Here is a 20,912-nt window from a genome sequence, read left to right on the forward strand (position 1 = left end):
TATTAACGCCAACTATCATGTATGAGGATGTTGTGGGGTCTGATCCAGGGGAAACACACCAAGGACTGTGGGCATGTATATCCCATCACTCTGAACCTCATTATGATGTACAATTACAGTGAATCCCTGTGTATGCATATAATATGGTGAGACTGTGGAGGACACTACCTGAATGGGTATGTGTGTTTCTAGGGGTTGAACTCAGGAGCATTTTGCCTCCAAGCTACAACCCCAGCCCTATTTTATTTTTTATTCAGAAACAGTCTCACTTCATTGCTGAGCTGGCTTTGAATCTGTGATATATTTTCCTGTCTCAGCCTCACAGGTATTGGGATTATAGGTTTGTATCACCACTCCTGGATATTTTTTTAATGAAATAACTTGTCAAAGTTCACTCCATATATTTGTCCAAGATTCTCTGAGTAGCAAACACCAGAATGGGATTAAATATTCACAGGTTTTCTTTTGTGGAGCACATAAAAGGAAAGTTGGGAAAAATCAAGATGCTCTGATGAAGGTCTGACCCTGAATGAAGGAAGGAGAAGCACGCCTTTGGAACTCTCTGGAACACCACACGGACTAAGGAAACTTTAGCACTGTCACTAGGAAGTCTTAGAGTCAAAGCCAGCCACTCCCAGGAAGGGGCCTGCCTCAACATCCCTATGCACTCAGTTATTGGCTGGGAACCACCCCAGAAAGTCTATCTACTGTGCAAATGCAAATATGGGTTTCAGAGATGGTTACAGTTCCTATAATTGGAGGTCTGCCAGGCACATTTCATGGCCATAGTATTTTGCTAGTGGGTGGTAACACTGAACGCTCAATCCCATGTCAGTCTGACTTCCACCTGTACTCCTATTACAACTTCTACCCAATTACAGGCCATGTCAGCCACACACAGGGTCCTGTAGTCTCCACCTTTAAAAATGGGTGGTGTCCATGCCAGAAATCTTAGTATGTGGGAGGCTGAGACTGGAGGATTGTAGGATCAAGGACAGTCTCAACAATGTACCAAGAATCTAAGCAACTCAATGAGACCCTGTTTCAAAATAAAGACTAAAGTAGGGCGGAGGGTACAACTCAGAGGTAGAATGCTTCTGGGTTCAATCTCAAGTAACACACACACACACACACGCACACATACACACATACACACAAGAGAAAAGGCAGTGCCCTCTCCAATCTCACCATATGATATCTATGTTTTACCACCAAGTAAATCCTTATATCAAACAAATATATCCACAGGACTTCATTTTCCTAGCATAAAACTGGAGAACTGAGGACTTGGGAATATAATGCCCTTTTTCAAAGAATGACTTCTAGGCATTAGGCTAAAAATGGCAAGGCAATGTTTCAAGAAACTGTTTAAGCAGCATCTTATATCTTGGCATAACTTATTCGCTTTTCGACTAGAAAAAAATACTTATCCTACCTATGCATTCACTGCTTCACTATTTTATTTGATGATTTGTCCACTCATTCATCATTCATTTGCCAAAATGTTGAATTCCTGAGGTTTTGGGAAAAACATAAGCCAATTACACTACAATCTGGAATTTATCATCTACATAAAACGTAAGTTTAAAAGATGAATGACTAAACCGGGTGTGGTGGCGCACGCTTGTAATCCCAGCATTCAGGAGGCTGAGATGGGAGGATCACAGTTCACAGACAGCCTCAGCTACTTAGTGAGGTCCTTTGTGAACTCAGTTAGATCCTGTTTCAAAATAAAGAACAAAAAAGAGTACAAGGGGTGTAGCTCGAAGGTAAAATGCCTCTGGATTCCATCCACAGTACCGCAAAAAAAAAAAAAGATGAATAACTAAAACTCCATTTTGTGTATACACAATATATTTTCGCTCAGTCATCTATTGATGGACACCTAGGCTGTTTCAATAATTTGGCTATTACGAAGTATGCCACTACAAACATGGGTACACAAATATTACTATAGTATTCTGACTTTAATTCTTTTGTAAAGATACCTAGAAGTGCTATTGCTAGGTCATGTGTGGTTCCATTCCTAGTTTTTTGAGGAATCTCCATAGTAGTTGTACTAATTTACATAAGTAGATTTGCAAGAAAATGGATGGAACTGGAGAACATTTTGCTAAGTGAGATAAGCCAGATTCAGAGAATCAAGGGTCACACGATATATATATATATATATATATATATATATATATATATATATATATATATATATATATATATATATATATATATGGAAGCCAAAGGGGGGAAAAAGAGAAATAAAAGGGACCTCATGAAAATTAGGAGAGAGACCCATAGAGTAGTAGGAGGGCATCAGGCAAGGTAAGAGGAAAAGGAAAGGTGAGAGGTGTGGGGAAGGAAACAGATCAAATAATGTCATGTACATATATGAAAGGATCACTGTGAATTTCCTTATCATGTACATTTACAATGCACCAATTACAAATTTAAAAATAAATGACATATGATTTGTTTACCATAATAGGATATGAGAGTTGCTGTATAAAAATGGTATCCTGGGAAGGGCAACTTCTTCTACTGGGATGCCAGAAAAAAAAACTTTATACCTATAAACTAAAACTAAAATTTTTAATGTACTGAGTCGATTATGTGAAACTTTTACAAATTGCTGTCTTTTAGTGTTAGCACAAGGTAGGTGCTGGACCTGTTGGATGAACTGTCGGCTGGGTGTGAGCTTTTAGCCCTCACCTCCTCTCAATTATTATGTTCTGTCTCCTCCATCATCTCCCCATGTTTCAGAAAAGTTCGCGAAACTGCCATTATAAGCCATTGGGTCAGTCGGTAACAGGTTTAAGATGCTCACTTAATGGCATATAATGGCTTCTCACTGTTTAGTAGTCTCTTAAGTACCTCTAATTCATCCTCAATCTGACTTGTGTTACAATGAAACGGGACTTTGGGACTTTGTAGTGGGTCCATTGGCTCTAACATGTTTGAGATTTTCCTTTAGTCAGATGAGCGCCTGCTCATGGAACTGAAGGAGCCTGGTATAGCACTTAGTGGCCATTCGGAAAAAATGGCCACTCCCACCGTTAACGGCACTGATTGTCCAAAGCCCTGGTCACTGCTGAGTCCCAGTGCTATAGATCCCAGATCCTTCACAAAGATACTGTGTCTTGTCCAGATCACGTAGTAACCCAGAGAACAGAGCCAAGGCCCATGCTTCATTTTGAACTGGAAGTGAATGATTTCTAGTGGGAAAAGGGCAAAGTCATAGAATGCAAAAGAAGGAGGGTGTCATGAAGATGACCTCACCCAACCTCTTCAGAAAACTGAAGATCAGCAGGACTTCCCCAAGCCCACAACAGTACTACTTCTCTGGGTTTTTGTGCTTCATAACAAACCACCCAAAACCTAGTGACTTACGCTATCCACTGTTTTATTATATCTCATGATTTTGAGGCTCAGAAATGTAGTCAGGATTCCACTAGGCAGTTCTTCTGCTCTCTGTGATATAGAAGTCCTTCTTGGTGCTTGGCTGATGGATGAGTTTGTCTGGAGGATTCCAGCCACTTTTAACCGCATGCCTATCACATGGGATGGCTGAAAGGCTAAGCTCAGCTGAGACAGTCAACCAGAGCGCCTATGTGGTAGACTGGGGCAGTCACCCTTCCTACAGGGTTCCTGATTTCTCCCAAAAAGATTGTCCCAAAAGAATCACGAGAGCTAGGTGGCCTTTTCTGATCTAACCTTGAAAGTCATACATCATTTACACTGTAATTTCTTAGTTACAAGTGAGTCATAAGACTAGCCCAGATTTTTCATCTCACCAAACAATTATCATTCTATGTGTTGGAAAAAACTCAGACTTTTACTTACTGTTATTTTAAGTATATCATAAATTGTACAGTGACTCTATTGTGCTGTAGAACACCAGAACTAGTTCCTCCTGTCTACCTATATTTTAGTACCTGCCATCTTAGCTTTCTCTGTACCCCATCCTCTTCTGTCTCTAGTGGCCATGGTTTCAATTTCTCGCCTAACTAAATTTCTTTTATATTAGGCTATAGGGCAGAGTAATATGGCCTGCGGAATATTTGCAAATTTTGTAAAACGTCAGCAGAAACATATTTTATTCATCTTACCTGCACTGTATGCCATCTTATTGCTACTGATCAGGAAAAGAAAGCTGAAAATTCCAGATCAAAGTGACCATACGATTAGACCTAGAGTTGTTATTTCAGAATTATGAAGACTAAATGTACACTTGATATTTTTAGCAGTTTGTGAGGTGTTTTGTCGACAGGAATCAGATGCCTACTTAACAGTCACCACCCCTGATGTCCATATAGTTCTTTGTAAAATACCTTTATGCGTTCTCTCTTCTATTTAGAATAATGATGGGAGGCAATATATTTTAGCATTTAGTATGTGCCAAGCACCGGCTCATCCACATCAGATTTCCTACCTCTTTTACAGTGCTATTAGGCAAAGAGTGATACACTTCCCATTCATGGATAGAAAAGTGAGATTTGAAGAGATTTAATATCATGTCTAGGAGAGAAATGGGCCATTGGGGAAAGAGATAAAACTTATGATAAACATAGATATTTCAGGTCCTTGACAAAATGAAGTCTGTAGTGACACTTTCAGAAGTAGAGCAGAAGAGTACATTCCACATCCTGGGTGTTGAGAAGCATGGTGTCCTGTTGCTGGTTGGGTAGGGAGGAAAGTGAAGGAGGAGATAATGGTCCCCATGACCCACCTCTTCTCTTTCTGGAGTTTCAAGGCTGATATGGATTCTGTAGAACCAATCCTATTGTTTCCCTACTCAAAATCCTTCATGGCTCTCTATTTCTTCTCCAAGCCAGAGTACAGTGACTTCAGAGGAGCTTTAGTAGCCCTTTTTACCCTGGAGTTCACCTTGACAGCACTATCCCCAACTTCCCCCTTCCTCCGTTTTTAGGCTACCATCAAATCAAACTACCTGATGTATCTTTCTCTGGGTTGACTCTTTCATGACTCCTTGTTTTTAGGCTGGAAGAAAAAGAGCCAGAAAAAAGGGGTATTTAAGACAAACGTACAGTCCTTAAGACCATACCTACCCTCAGGGATGTACCTTCTCCAGCCACCTCACCTGCCTAGAGTCACTCACTTGTTCATTCATTCATTCTTAACTCTGATTAATGCATATTTTTATACTTGTCTTACCACAAACCCAGGTGTTATTTGGAGGGCTGAGACCAGATTCTAGCTTCCCTTGGTTCTTCATACCAGGCACCAAAAAGTTTTATCATCAGAACACACTGTGCAAATTTTTTTTCTGAGCCCAGGATTAAGATGGTTGATAAAGACATTCAAAAGTGAAGAGAATTTTTAAGTAGAGTCCAGACAATGCACAAGATGCCAGTTTGTTAACTTTTAGGGATAAAAGACATCTGTTAAGGCAAATAGAGATTTGTTTCTGTTTGGGTACAGTTTAGATTTCTGAAAAAAAAATCTAGTGAAATACATGAGTTATGATTTCTACTGCACAGAATTGCCTCCTATCTTGTCATATGTACATTCATTTATACATTAATCCATTTGATAAATACTGTGGACCACTAAAATCTAGATACTGTGGGATATGCTGAGGAAGTGGTAGAAATAGAAGAGAAATGAGACAGAGTTTCTTTTCTATGACAATCTACTTCATTAAAAAAAAGTCTTTTTAAGAAAGATGTGGATTGGCTCTGCTTCCAGTAATGAAGCCCCTGAAAATAACTATACATATTATTCTCCCACTGAAAATAACTATACATGAGAAAAGAGATGAGACATCTGTTTGAGAGTCCTAAAGCAGTCAAGATCTGAGGGGCCAAGATACTGGAGAGAAGAAGCCATGGGTAACTCAGATATTCTGTGCAGATTTTCCACTAAAGGCTGATTCCTAAAATAGTATAGTGTCTTAGTCGATATTCTTATTGCTATAATCCATTGTAACTGACCACATAACTTAGATGAAGGAAGACATATTTTCTCAGTTTTTGTAGACTTGGGGTTCAGCCCATGTGAGGCCAGAGACTCCCAAAGGAATTCAGGGCATGAAGGTTGGAAGCAGAATGAGGAGAGAGAGAGAGAGAGGGAGAGAGAGAGAGACAGAGACAGAGACAGAGACTCTTCTCTCATATCATGGAGGCTGAAAGCAAAGGAGCCAGAAAAGAAGGGTATTCAAAGACATACAGTCTCTAAGGCGATACCTTCAGGGATTTACCTTCTCCAGCCAAACCACACCTACCCAGATTACCACCAGTAAATCCATTACAATAGATGTATCCATTGATTATATTACAACCCCTGTGACTTAATTATATCAACTTTGAGCATTAATACATGAGCTCTTCAGGGGACATCCCATATCTAACCATAACACATGAACATAGAGGCTAGATGCCTACCAGAAAATAGCTATTAAGAAGCAGAGAAACTGAACAGAGGTTTTGGTGGCCTCCTGGGACCAAGAAAGTAAAACTAAAGCTTGGGCCACTAAGAGAGTTAGGATGCTTCAGAGGAGGAAATAGTTCAATGGCCTTAGTAGCTTGTCCTCTCAAGATGTTCAATAATTATCAAATAGCAGCATAGAAAAATGAGGCAGAAACCTAAAGCCAGAGAAGAAGGAGATGAACAGAGACCCAGACAGTTTCACAAATAAAAATGGCACTGAGGACTTGCCAAGGACGAACCGTGTTCATAAACACTCAGGCTTTCAGTAAAGCAATCTAAGAACAATTCCCAAAGAGGAAAGGAATCAGATTAGGCCTTTTATTAAAGACTTATGAAAAATCCAACTTCTAAGTAGCTTAATCCTGATTATATTCAGAGAGACTTCCTCTATTCTAACGGCCTGCTAGAAACTAAGGACTCATCTAAAACCTTTTATCATCATTCTTGCTTGGTGTTAGTTTAATCAAAACTTAGGTAGCATACCAAGAAACAAATAATAAAAACAGACCCATAGGTGACCTGTATCTTGTAGTTATGAGATGTAGGCTTTATCATAACTATGATTAACATGTTTACACAGCAGATATATTGCTCCTCATGGAACTCACATTTATAAAAATGCTTTTACTGGTGCTCTGTAATTATACACCACAGTGAGAGTCAAAGTGAATCAAACAGACATTCACAGCAATGAGTGAGATTCTTTTCAGACACCACCCCACTCTCCATCCCTTCCTTTACATGGTATTAAGATTGATAGTGAAAACTTCATACATGAAAATAGCATTATTTGAACTGTTCCTTCATTAGTTATCCCTTTTCCCTTATTCTCTTCCTTCCCTAAATCCCTTCCACTATTCTACTTTTCTCTCTACTCATTTATCTAAATTTTCTTTTTTTCTGTACTCTATGTTCCAAATATGGAAGAAAACAAATAATCCTTTACTTTCTGAGGCTGGCTAATCTCATTTAGCATAATATCCTCTAGTTCTATCCGTCTTCCTGCAAATGATATGATTCTGTCCTTTCTTATGGCTGAATAAAATTTCACCGTGTACATGTATCATATACTTTTATTACCCAGTCATCTGTCAGTGGGCACCTAGCTTCTGTGATAGAAGACTAATATCTAAACTATATAAAATCTTTAAAACTATACCACAAAAATAACTCAATCAAAACATAGGCAATAGAACGGAATAGACACTTCTCAAAAGAATGTCTTTTACAAATGGCTAATAAATATAATGAAAAATGTTTAACATCATTTTTTGCAATCAGGGAAATGTAAATTAAAACTACACTGAAATTTTATTTAACTCCAGTTAGAATGGCAATCATCAGCAACACAAACAATAACAAATGCTGGTGATGATGTGGGGAAGTAGAAACTATTATCCACTGTTAATGGGATCGCAAGTTAGTACAACCACTTTAGAGATCAGTTTGGAGATTTCTCAAAAGACTAGGAATGGAACCACCATATGACCCCGCTACATCACTTCTTGGTTACTTTCCAAAAGAAAGGTCAGAATAATATAGTGATGCGTGTATGTAGTGATAGATGCATGTTTACAGCAGAACTGGCGTTTGAATTAAACTTTGAGGAATACTTGGAATTTCAACCAACCAAGTACTTATTTTACAAAGGGCTTGGAGTACAGCTTATTCTAACCAAGGACAGGGTCATGGGGATAAAGAACATAGCAAGAAAAGAGAGGAGCGTGTAAGTGGAGCTTGGGCAGGTATTCAGAAAGAGATGACGAGCTGACTCCATCCCACAGGGACATCTGAGGGAGGACATTCTGTTGATGAGATCTTTCTGAATGATCAGAGCTAGATTAAATCCAGAAGGAAAGAAGCACTTATTGCTACTTATCTATTTTAGGATTTCTTCAGTAAATCTGACCCATTTCTGGAAATTTTCCGCATGAATGACGACGCAACTCAGCAGCTCGTGCACCGGACTGAGGTAAGAAGTCATCTCTGGCCATGTTATCCCAACCCATAAGATGGTAAAATGACCTGTCTTGAGAAACACCTTCTATATTTTCCTGGATGTCATTATACACCGAGATCTGGGCTTTTCACTGTCCTCAAGATGACTTTCTGCTTTTTATCTTGTTATTTTATTTTTAATTTATATGTCCAGAGAGAAGACCCTCTCTACCCCAATTTTCCACTGTTGACCTTCAACACAAGTCAGCAACTTAGTAATATAACAATATGAATGCTAGCTAACATTTAATGAGAATAACTAGGATACCAAACATTGACCTAAGGGATTTGCACGCATTGCCTTGTTTTATTTACTGCTCACAATAATTCTTCGATAGAGTTGTTTATTTATTATTATTATTATTATTATTATTAATTATTATTATCCCCACTGATAGTGGAAGAAGCAGAATTTTAGAGAGGGGACGTCATTTTCTCAGGCCTCACAGTTAGTAGAGGGTAGAGCTAACATCTACATTGAAGTGGTGTGACTCTAAACATCTCTGTAATTTTGGAAACCAATCTGTTTCCCCAAGGAAGGAACACATGCCAGAGTGAGGTCAGACTTGCCATACAAACAGCTTCCCTGTCCTGAGAGCCACGTGGTCCAGCTATATTCCTTCTCATCCCAAACCTTATCCCTCCCCAGCCTAATCCTTCCTACTCATCCACTTTCTCTCTCTCTCTCTCTCTCTCTCGCTCTCTCGCTCTCTCGCTCTCTCGCTCTCTCGCTCTCTCTCTCCAGCAAACCCCAGTCTCTATTTCTTTTATTTATTTATTTTTCTGCCTATAACTCCATTACTAATTTTATTTATTTAATTAATTAATTATTTATTTATTTATTTATTTATTTTATTGGTGGTACTGGGGATGGAACCCTTTTACCTCTGGGCTACACTCCCAGATCTATTTTTATATTTTTTTATTTGGAAACAGGGTCTCTTAAGCCAGTGAGGCTGGCTTCAAACCTGCATGATCCTCCTGTCTCTGCCTCCCAAGCATGGGGATTATAAGCATGCACGACCATGCCCGGCCTAATTTTATTTTTTTAATTGGATGTATTGTAATTTTACATCATATTGGAGTACAGAGTGTTATGAAAATATATGCACACTTTTATTGTCCTCCCTACTGGATCCTCCTCTCCATCCTCACCCTGTAAGTCTTTGAGATTGGAATTGGCAATTTTATATACATTCATAGCATTATTTCTATTATTGTATTCTTCATTATGCCATCCCCACCCTTCCCTAATCCCTCTTAGTCACTCCCCTGGAGTCTCTACTCATCTATCTGATGTTGCTTTTATTACTAAATACCCCTCTAGCTTCCACATATAAGAGAGAACAGATATCTACTCATTCTTTGGCACTGACTGTACTCAGAATAATATTTTTATTTCCATCCATTTTTCTGAAAATGGTGTGATTTTGTTCTTCTTTATGGCTGAGTAAAAATTCCATTGTATGTATATACCAAAGTTTTGTAATTCATTTATTCATTAATGGACATCTAGGCTGGTTTAATAATTTGACTATTGCAAATTATGCTGCTATGAATATGGATATTCGTGTATAATTATAACATTCTGATTTCATTTCCTTTGGGAAGATTCCCAAAAGCACTATTGCTGGGTCATATGGTAGTTCCATTCTCAATCTTCTGATTTTTAAATTTTAGTCTACTTGCAATCTAATCCAGGAAGGATCTGGCAGTGCATTGCTGAGAAGAAAATGGAAAAACTGTGATGAATGACTTGAATCAAATGAAGATCTCATCATGTGTATATACCAGTGGCATGGTTAATAAAGCAAAATTCTTCTTCATTTTCATGGGGTGTTGGAGGGAGTGCCATATTCCTACCACCCAACACCGGAAATCCAATTTTGTGGTCCTGAAGTAACAGAGTTGCATGTGTTCCTTAGGGAAGCAATTCCTGGCACTTTGAGGTAGACAAGACTTAGCCTTAGATGGGTAGTTGTGGCTATCATCTGGCATAGAGTTAGCACCTAATAAGATATTTTAATAATAGGATGGATAAATTAAGAGAGTTAAGAACAAATAGTGTAACTACCCCATGCTGTTCTCTGGAACTTAATGCCTTGGGAATACACTGGAGTGTAGATAGCTCAGTTGCCCTGAGAGACTCCTCATCACCACCACCATGTAGAGTCTCTTTCATTCATAAAGATTCCTTTGGCAAAGTAAACTTTGGAGGAGAATTAAACGTCAGGGTGAACTAGTAGTGTTGTTCATTCATGTTTTTGCTCTAGCCAGTGAACAGGTATTTAAATTGTGGAGAATGGACATGGGTAGTGTATTATTGGACTTCTTTCACGAGATCTTCCTTATCTTTGCTCTTGAGAGCAGGCCTCTTGTTACTGATATCAGCCAGTTCTCTTATATCTAATAATCTCTAGAACTTACCTCCTTACCCCAGAACTGAGCGTTTCCTGGAGTCTCATAAGAAGTGGTGGTTATAAGCCAGGTCTGGTGGTACACGTCTGTAACCCTAGTCCCTAGGAGGCTGATACCGGAGGATCACAGGTTTGAGAATAGCCTCAGCAACTTAGGTAGACTCTCAGCAACCTAGTGAGGCCCTGTTTCAAAACCAAAAGTAAAAAAGGGCTGAGGCTGTAGCTTAGAGATAGAAAAACCCTGTGTTCAATCACTCATAACACTTCTCCCTCCAAAAAAAAAAAAGAGAAAAGAGGAATAAAATGGTGATCATAAAGTCTTCCAGTGGGCATTAATTTTCCCTATTGCTTACTCAGTAGATACAAAGTAAATACCAGGTAATATCATTCTCTTAGGGAAAGCAAACACACAAATGTGTGCACACAAACACAGATTCTAAATTTCAGAGAAAATCTTTAGTTCAAATTTTGATATACTATTGAGTTTTTCAGATCTGTTGCAACGAGAAATCTTTACTTAGCATTTTTGTTTAAAATAAATAAAGATTAACTCAAACAATTTTATCTAGTTTTTCTTCTCTTTATCACCCTCAGAGTGTCAGGAGACAAGACAAAGTCACACAGGAACATTATCTACTTGAACACATTAAAATAAATTTAATTACCTTAACACATTAAAATAAATTTAACAGTGAGTCCATGAGCTAGTCAATTATTCATATTAAATTAAGGAATCCAATAGAAGGACTCACTTACAAAATAATTATGTTATTGAGGTAGATAATTTGTTAAAAACACTGAGACTTCCACTAACTAAAAATTTATTGAAAGGAATTGCTATAATATTAGATGTCAACCACTAAGCCAAGCATGGGAAGGAGGGATGGGGAGGGAATGGGGTGGGGATTGGTTAGGGGCTAACTGGGTGATGTGTGCATGTATGTCTACACAAGTTTTTATTCCATTATGATGTATGAATACAGTGCACCAATAAAAATTTTAAAAAAAGAATGCCAATAAAAAATTTATTGAAAGAAAACTCAATATGACAGAATTCCATTTAACTTTATTATCACCTAGAGTAATGGAAATAAAACTATATGCATGAGGATTACCTAGGAGACCCACCTCCAGAGAGTCTGCCAGTAGAACTGGGTAGAGCCCAAGATTTTATGTTTTTATGACATTCTTGCCAGGTGTGGTGGTATATGACTATAATCTCAGTGCTTGGAAGGATGAAAGAGGAGGATTTTAGGTTCAAGGCCAGCCTCAGCAAGTAGAAAAGCCATCCACAACTTAGTAATACCCTGTGTAACAATGAAAAATAAAATAGAGCTGGGAGTGTAGCTTGGAGATTGAATGCTTTGGGGTTCAATCTCTAGTACCATAAGAAGGAAGAAGAGTATGAAGAAAGGGAGGAGGAAGAGGAAAAAGAGGAGAAGAAAGAGGAGGAGGAGGAGGGAGAGAAGGAAGAGAAGTTGTTGTTTCCATGTGTTGTAGCACCTGCTGGCCCAGGAACCACACTTGGAGAACCCCTGCCCTATAGCATACAGTGCAATGAGAGACACAAAACAGCTACTTAGACATGCTGAATTCTTTGTGTCTTTGCTTCTGTGACCTTCTGGGCTGCTTTTAAAATGGTTTCTCCCATTATGGACTTAGTTTGTAATCTGAAATGCTGCCCTGTTATGCCTTTCCAGAATATTCTAATATTTGAGATGGTGGTGAGCAAATGTGAGATTGCTTCTAGAAACTTCTCCGGCTTAACAATCTGATATGACTCAAGGACACAAATGGCCAAAGAACATCCAGTTCTTTAGCAGTAGAATTGTTCTGCCACACCCTCCACCCTTGCCAAGAATCTTACATTGCTGACTCCAGGAGAAGGGAATGGATCCCATAGGACTGACGTTATTGTAGAACTGGAGGTCCTTAATCAATGGCCAGAAGCAGCCTCATCTTAATTCTAATCCTTTGGATATGGGAGGGATCATCTGCAGTATCTACATGCTGGGCAATCTTACTGTCATTATTCAGGACACAATAGCCAGGGAAGTGACCATGGGAGTCCTGATAATAATGGCTGACTTAGTGGACACCCTGTAAAGATTGACTCCTCCTGGTTTTCATTAAGGCACCTGTTCCAGACAACTGTCTTTTCCATAAGCCATCACAATGACTTCTCAAACAGCTTTTATGTGACATGTGAAGATGTCAAGCATCTCCACCACCACCCCACTTACCACTCCTCTCTTTCTTTTCCCAGGTTGTCATGAATAACTTAAGCCCAGCCTGGAAATCATTTAAAGTATCAGTAAATTCTCTATGCAGTGGAGATCCAGACCGCCGACTGAAGGTCAGAAATCTATATCCAAGAAATGTGATTCTTTTACAAATATATTTAGCTTTCCTCTTTCTCTTCCTGTGAATGTTGGCAGACCCCAAATTTTCTCTATCATTTATCCAATGTTCTCACCTCTTAGCATTTGAGTGGAAGAAAGATGATATTTCTTCCACTAGGGCCATTGGAGCCAATGCAATGGGCCTGAATAAATTCTAATTATAGCAAAAGACAAAGCCTATGGCTTTCAGAAACAAAACTTTGATAACAACTTTGGGGTATAACAGAAAATTATTAAAAAAACAAAATATTTCTATATCAATTATCTATGTTGCATAACATACTACCCCCAAATTTAGTACTTTAAAATAGCACCATTTGTTTAGCCAATGATTCTACCCATTGGAAAATTGGGCTGAGCTGGTCTGAATGGTGCTTAAGTTGGCCTTGCTTGGGCTCCCCCAGGACTTTGCTTTCAGCTGCCCATGATCAGTGTGGCTCTGCTTTGGGGAACTGGCTGCCTGTCATCTGAAATGATTGCTGTGTTTGGGCCTTGTTATGGTTTATATAGAGAGTGTCTCCTGGAAGAGCTCATGTATTGATGTTCAGAGTGATAAAATTAAATTAAGAGGGTACTAATCTTATCAGTGGATAAATTCATTGATGAATTAATAGATTTGGCAGGTGGTAATGTAGACAGGCAGTTCACTGGGGTGAGGCCTTGGGAACTCTGTATATGTCCCTTTTCCCCTTCTATGGCCTTCTGTCTCTGCTTCCCACCCTCATTCTCTGAAGTCTTCAGATTTCATCCTGACTAACATGGACTAAAACCTCTGAAACCTCCAGAACTGTGAGCAAATAAATCTTTCTTCCTCTAAATTATGGTTGCCAGGTATTTTGACTCATAGCAGTAAGAAAGCTGACTGAAACAGATACTATGGCCCTCATAATTCTTCAGGCTAGCTTGGGCTCATGTACACAATGAACTTTGGGTTCTAAGGAGCAAAAACAGAAGGTGCAAGACCTCTCTGAAGCCTGAGCTCAGAACTGACACAAGATCACCACCTCCACAGTGGACAAGACAAAGCAAGTAACAGGACTATTTCAGATTCAAGGTATGGGAGAGAGATATGACTTTCGATAGGAGGAGCTGCCATCTATTGTGGCCATGTTTCCAATCTACTGCAAATGGTCTTGAGCACAATGTGCATTTAGGAGCTGGAAGGAGAGATGCATAGAGAGGATCAAGAATCACCAAAGAAAGACAAAGGGCCGAATGGCAGGTGCAGAGTCCAGAAGACATTCTTTATGGGTCACAGTCTGGTCCTTTCTCTGCTTTAGCAGCCTAAATGTTCCATCTTGCTAAGGCTCCAGCACTGACTCAATCAATCCAGGGTGACTAAGCAACTCACTGGAGATGGGTGCCTATAAATAAAAAAGCCAACTGATTAGTTTTGATTAATGTTGAAGGTCAGAGAGAAACATGACCATCCAGCTGACTCAGCAGTCAGAACACAGTTTTTTTTTGTGGGCAAACCATAGGGAAACAGTCATCAGAAGGTGACTGCTATCACCCAAAAGCAAAGCCAGGGATGCTAGACAATTGAAACAGTCAATGATATCACATTCTGAAAAGCCAGGCATCCACCACCACCACAATGGGAACAATGGTCTCTCAGAGTAAAGAATCCCCAGAAGGCTTGACACTGGTGATGATGATGTCTGCTTTGTTAGTTTACATGTTCCTCTCCCCATAAATCTTGTTCTGATGGATAAAATTCTTTTGACTTGTCATTGTTATCAATCAGGTTAGAATCTTGTCTGGTTGGTTAGTCCCAGGCTCTTTAAGATGACTTTATATTTCTCTGCTTAAGCTTAAACCCCATGTTCTTGAAGAGCAAATCAGAGTGGTACCTGGTATCACCTGTAAGAGCCTAGGTATTTCAAGACTCAACCCCTACTGTAAACTGCTTTATGCTAATGTTAGAATTGCTAGATATCTGGACAATCAAGTAGGAAGTTCCTACACAAGGTAAGTGTCCAAGAGCTACAGTTCAAGCATGGTGTGGTAGTTGTCACCTATGGTCTAAGCTGCACGATTCCATTCCCAAGAAGATCAACGGCCCCTTCTACCAAGAAATGAAATAATATCTCCTTTAGCCATAGATGGGGTTTTGTCGAGAGGAGTTATTAAATGGATAAAATATTTTTTATAATTGAGTTAATAAAAATTTATTCAATAAAAGGAGCGATTTGCAGTCTTTTGAGTGCTCTATAAAGGAAAAGGAGACAGAGGTCAAAGAGCTGGATGGTTAGTTGAATGGATGGGTAAACTGACAGATGAATAGAGATAGATAAGGTAAGCAGGCAGGCAGACAGACATAGAAAAGAGACAGAAACAAAGAAATATAGAGGAATAAAGAAAGGGAGAATGTAAAAGAAAGAAGGGAGGGGAAAGGAAGGACAGAAGGGAGAAGAGAAGGCTCATAGTTTCTCAGTGGCCTCACTGTCGATGATTTGGATTTTACTTTGGAGGGCTGCCCTGTGTATTAACAGCATCGCTGGCTACTACATGCCAATAGTACTCCCCCTTACTTCCCCTCCACACACATATATTCTCCCACGCAGCCCTCCCTCCGTCAGCTTGAAAATCAAAAGTGTATTCAGACATTGCTAAATGTTCCCAGGAGGATAAAATCACTTTTAATTAAGAACCACTGGTATAGATCAATGGATTTCAGACTTATGATCCATCCCACTTACCGGGAGGCCTTGTTTGAAACACGTTGCTCTCACCCCCAGCTCTCAATCCAGAAGGCCTAGGTTGGACCTGGGAATATGCATTCCTAGTGACTTCCCATGTGCTGCTAATGTTATGGTCTGAGGCCTACCCTTTGAGAAACTGGAGTAAACTCCTTCTTCTTCCCTTAAACCCCCTTCATTGCCTAATGCTCACACAACACTTCCCCTCCCCCTTTCTCCTCCTGCCTCCTCCTCATGCCCAGGTGACACTCTCCCCAGCCTACAGGGATCTGTTCATACAGTCCTCACGGCCTCCTTCACTCCTCCACTTTTCCTAGAGTGTGCTGCTTTCCTGGGAGCTCCCGTACATCTCCTCCCACTCCCAGAGGCCTTCCTGGTCTCTGCAACATCTGTGGGAGCTTCCTAGCCACTCCGTTCACCCCTCTAGAATGCTTCTCCCCATCGCTGAGGATGCATGTAAAGTCTCTGTCTCCCCAGCTGATACTCGGTCCAGTGTGATCCTTCAGGGTAGGAAGTGCTTTGTGCACTGCAAATTCAGGTGTCTGGCACAGTGCTTGGCCCAGATCAACACCCAGCAACTGTTTCTGGAATGAATGTGTGGAGGAGTGAGGGAGGGAGGACAGAGAGGTCAACAGGGAGAGTTACCATGGGAGGAGTCATCCACTGATACATTGGCCTTTACTAGGCCACAAAGCCAATATTGTCACTCAGCTGCTCACAATAACCAAAGGCAGATAGATTTCCTGTAGAGCCCTTTATTCGTATTTATTGATTATTTTGTCGCAAAGGCCACTGTGACGTTCTCATAAGGCCTTTTTGCCCAAAATGAAGTGGTACCATATTGTCAGGCCAACAGCTCTGTTCATATAGGTATTATACTTCTCCGAATCTCTTCCATCCTCCAAAACAATAGAAGGTGATTTAAAAACAAAACCCTCTGTCAGGCTATATTTTACATCTTAGAAAAAGTTTAACAATGAGGACTTCATCCCAATGAGGCTTGATAACTTTCTCATTTATTTAAGATACACATAAATGCCAAGTTTAAATGACTTTTTGTGGCTGCTGTTATTTTATTTTGTACTCCATTTTATTGGAAAAGGCAAAAGAACATTCAAGTAAATTTTTTCCAAAATTGATTTTAAATTACTTATTATGGAAACATTCGAAATACATGAAAGTAGATAGATGATATGATGCCCTTTATAGCTTCAGTATTTATTAATCATGACCAATTTCATGTCATCCACTCCCCCAAACACCCATTTTCCCTGTTCCTCTCCCTACTACTGGGTCATTTTGCAGCAAATTTAGACCAAGACCAACTCATCTATAAGTCCAGCAAGCACAATATCAGAACCCACAATTTTTGGTGGAAGCACAGAGAATGTTCTAATTTCTTTCAAAATAAAAAAAAAGAAAATCAAATGTACTTTTAAGACTGGATAAAATGTTTTATATTTTTTCTTCATCAGAAAATTATGGCATGTTTAGGGTCTATGAAATTCTATTATGGTGGAAGGATCCCATGAAAGTAAGTGTCAGCTGGGGCCAAGGAAAGATCATAACATGGTCCTGTCTCAAACATCGTTGTTGTCTTATCTGAAAATACTTCATCATGTACTTTATTATAAAGAATCTTTCTATAAACACAGCCATGAAACCATCATCATACTCAAGAACATTAAGTACACATTTTTTAATACCATCGAGCATTCTGCCATTATTCATATTTTCCTGGTCCTCTTATTTTTTATAAAGAATCAGTTTTCACATGTCTGTTTTTAAAGTTAGGATTTGAACAACAAGGTCCAAGCATTGTGTTTGGATGTCTCAGAAGTCTCTTTCTGTTGGTCAGTTCTCTCTCCCTCTTTTGTTTCTTTGAGGTTCCCTTAATAGAGAAACCAAGTTGAATTGTCTTGTAGTATTTCTCACATTCTATGTTTCCTAGAAGTGAACAGTTAAGACTCAGTCAGATTCAGGGTATGTTTTCTGTCAAGAATGCCTGTAGTGTTGTTAAGAATTCTGAATATTTTAATACAAGCATTTCCATCTAATCCAGTTATTGTTACTCCCTTGAAATATTGAATTGTTCTAAATTTGACCATTGAAACCCCCTTTAAGTTGGCTCTTGAGTTCTCTTTACATTAACCCAGTAGAGTAGTATTTAATAGTTTCTTTGCTTTCTGGAATAAAATTTTAAAATTCATGAATTTTGAAATTTTACAATTCTCTCCATATTATGGATGTGAAGTCCTGTTTGAATAAAATAAGTCCTTCCCATAGTTAAATCTCTACTCCATACAAAGATTCATTTGTTTCCTTTTGTTTTCAAGTTTGGGGAAATTTTTCTTTTTTATAATTATAAAAATATTAATATGGTTCTAACGTCAAAACTATAAAACAAAGCATCTTCAGGAAAGGTACCTTCTGTTTCTGTTCCTTTATATAAGTTATTATCGTGCAGTGGATTATAATACTTGGTAGAGCTGGTCCCTCCCACTTCTCTATTTCTTGTCTCAAACATTTCCCTGGATATTTGGTGTTTCCATTGTTTCCATTATAAACAATTTACAGGATCGGAGCCTGCCGAGGGGTTAGGCTGGTGCCGGGGCCAGTGGCCGGCATTGGAGCCTGCAGTGAGGCAAGGCCAGTGCTGGGGCCTCCAAGGCCAGGATAAGAGCCTGCTGAGGGGTTATGCCGGTGCCGGGGACAGCGGCCGACGTCGGCCTTCCGTGAGGCAAGGCCGCTACGAAGGTCTCCAAGTCCAGGATCGGAGCCTGCCGAGGGGTTAGGCCGGTGCTGGGGCCAGCAAGGCCGGCATCGGAGCCTGCCATGAGGCAAGGCCGGTGCTGGGGCCTCCGAGGCCAAGATAAGAGCCAGCCAAGGGGTTAGGTTGGTGCCGGGGCCAATGGCTGGCATCGGAGCTTGCCATGAGGCAAGGCTGGTGCTGGGGCCTCCGAGGCTGGGATCAGAGCCTACCGAGGGTTAGGCTGGTGCCGGAACCAACAGCTGGCATTGGAGCCTTCTGTGAGTCAAGGCTGCTACTGAGGCCTCCGAGGACGGATCGGAGCCTGCCGAGGGGTTAGACCGGGGCTGGGGCCAATGTGGCCGTCATCGGAGCCTGCCGTGAGGCAAGGCCAGTGCCGGGGCCTCCAAGGCCAGGATCGAAGACTGCCAAGGGGTTAGGCCAGTGCTGGGGCCAGCAAGGCTGGGATCGGAGCTCACCGTGAGGCAAGGCCAGTGTTGGGGCCTCCGAGTCTAGGATCAGAGATTGCCAAGGGGTTAGGCCGATGCTGGGGCCAACAGCTGGCATTGGAGCCTGAAAGGAGGCAAGGCCGCTACTGGGGCCTCTGAGGCTGGGATCGGAGCCTGCCGAGAGGTTAGGCCGGTGCTGGAGCATCCGAGGCTGGGATCAGAGCCTGCCGAGGGGTTAGGCCGGTGCCGGGGCCAATGGCCAGCATCGGAGCCTGCCGTGAGGCAAGGCCACTACTGAGGCCTCCGAGGCCAGGATCGGAGCCAGCTGAGGGGTTAGAATGGTGTCGGGGCCAGCGAGACCAGAATCGGGGTCTCCCATGAGGCAAAGCTGCTGCTTGAGCCAGCGAGGTCTGGATCAGTCCACTGAGTAGCCAGGCCACTACTGGGGCCGTCAAGAGTAGGATCAGTACTTGCAACGCAGCATGCACAGAGAAATATTACAGAAAATATAAATCAGATGCTTCCTCAAATCAACAGGAAGAGGTTGAGCTATAGAAAGGGCCCTATACTAAAGCAACTAATGTGACCAATCAGAGAGTATGGAATAGTGGAGGATGGAGCCTCTTTAAAACGCAGGAGGTACATAAACAAATGTATCAAAGTTAATCACCAAAGAAGCATGGGATGGAGGGAGGGGGAGGGAATGGGATGGGGGCTGGATGAGGGCTAATTGGATGATGTGTGCTTGTATATCCTCTCAAGTCTTGTACTCCAATGTGATTGATATATGACTACAATGCACCAATAAATAAATAAATAAATAAATAAAAAAATAAATAAATAAAAATAAACAATTTATTTAGTATCTGGAGGTGGGGGAAGATTCGATGGTGTTTTATTGAGAATGCATTCATTGTAAATTAAGTGAATTTCCTCCTTTTGATACTGCCTTCCCAACCCAGAGCACCACATGTCTTTCTATTGGTTCAAGTCTCATCTTTTCCAAGCCTGTTTTTTTCTCTTATTGGATCAGAACATTTATTTTTAAGTTTATGTCTAACTATTTTACTTAATTATTTTTTAATTTTTTATTGGTGCATTGTATTCATACATCATAATGGGATAAAAAGTTGTGTAGACATGCATGCATGCATCACCCAGTTAGACCCTACCCAAACCGCACCCCATTCCCTCCCCAATCCCTCTTTTCCATGCTTGGCTTAGTGGTTGACAACAATATGTTTGTTTAAGTACATCATGTGCTTTAGAGAGTTTCCTTCTTCCCCCTCCCATCTCCTGAGTTAGGTTGCCTTATTTGCTCCTCTATAGGATCTCATTTTTCACCTCAAATTCCTCCTATGACCCATTTCTCTTTAGCTTTCACATATTAGGAAAAGCATCCAATTTCTTATTTTTTGTGACTGACTAATCTCACTTAGAATAATGTGCTCTAGTTCCATCCATTTCCCTGAAAATGATGCAGTTGTGTTTTTATGGCTGAATAAAATTACACTGTGTACATATTCCATGGTTTTGTAATCCATTCATCTGTTGATGGACATCTTGGCTGGTTCCATAGTTTGGCAGCGGTGAATTGTGCAGCTATGAACATAGATACACATGCATTAGTTTCGTAGTTTGGTTTCCTTTCTTTTGGGTAGATACCCAGAAGTGCTATTGCTGGATCAAATGGTAGATTTGTTCCCATTCTTCTGAGTATCTTCCATACTGTTTTCCAAAATGGTTGCAAT

General features: G+C 40.4%; 1 protein-coding gene across 1 annotated transcript in view; it reads left to right on the forward strand.

The window, feature by feature from the left end:
• Positions 1-20,912, forward strand: part of CPNE4 (copine 4) — a gene marked incomplete at its 3' end in the record, with an annotated part of 505,001 nt that overhangs the window by 354,296 nt on the left and 129,793 nt on the right. Inside the window, exons 6-7 of the mRNA XM_080695771.1 lie at positions 8,333-8,416; positions 13,126-13,215. Coding sequence (XP_080551897.1) covers positions 8,333-8,416; positions 13,126-13,215 — 174 coding nt within the window. The remainder of the gene's footprint in view (positions 1-8,332; positions 8,417-13,125; positions 13,216-20,912) is intronic.

Source organism: Muscardinus avellanarius (assembly GCF_963383645.1).
Source record: "Muscardinus avellanarius genome assembly, chromosome: 5".
NCBI classification, from domain to species: domain Eukaryota; kingdom Metazoa; phylum Chordata; class Mammalia; order Rodentia; family Gliridae; genus Muscardinus; species Muscardinus avellanarius.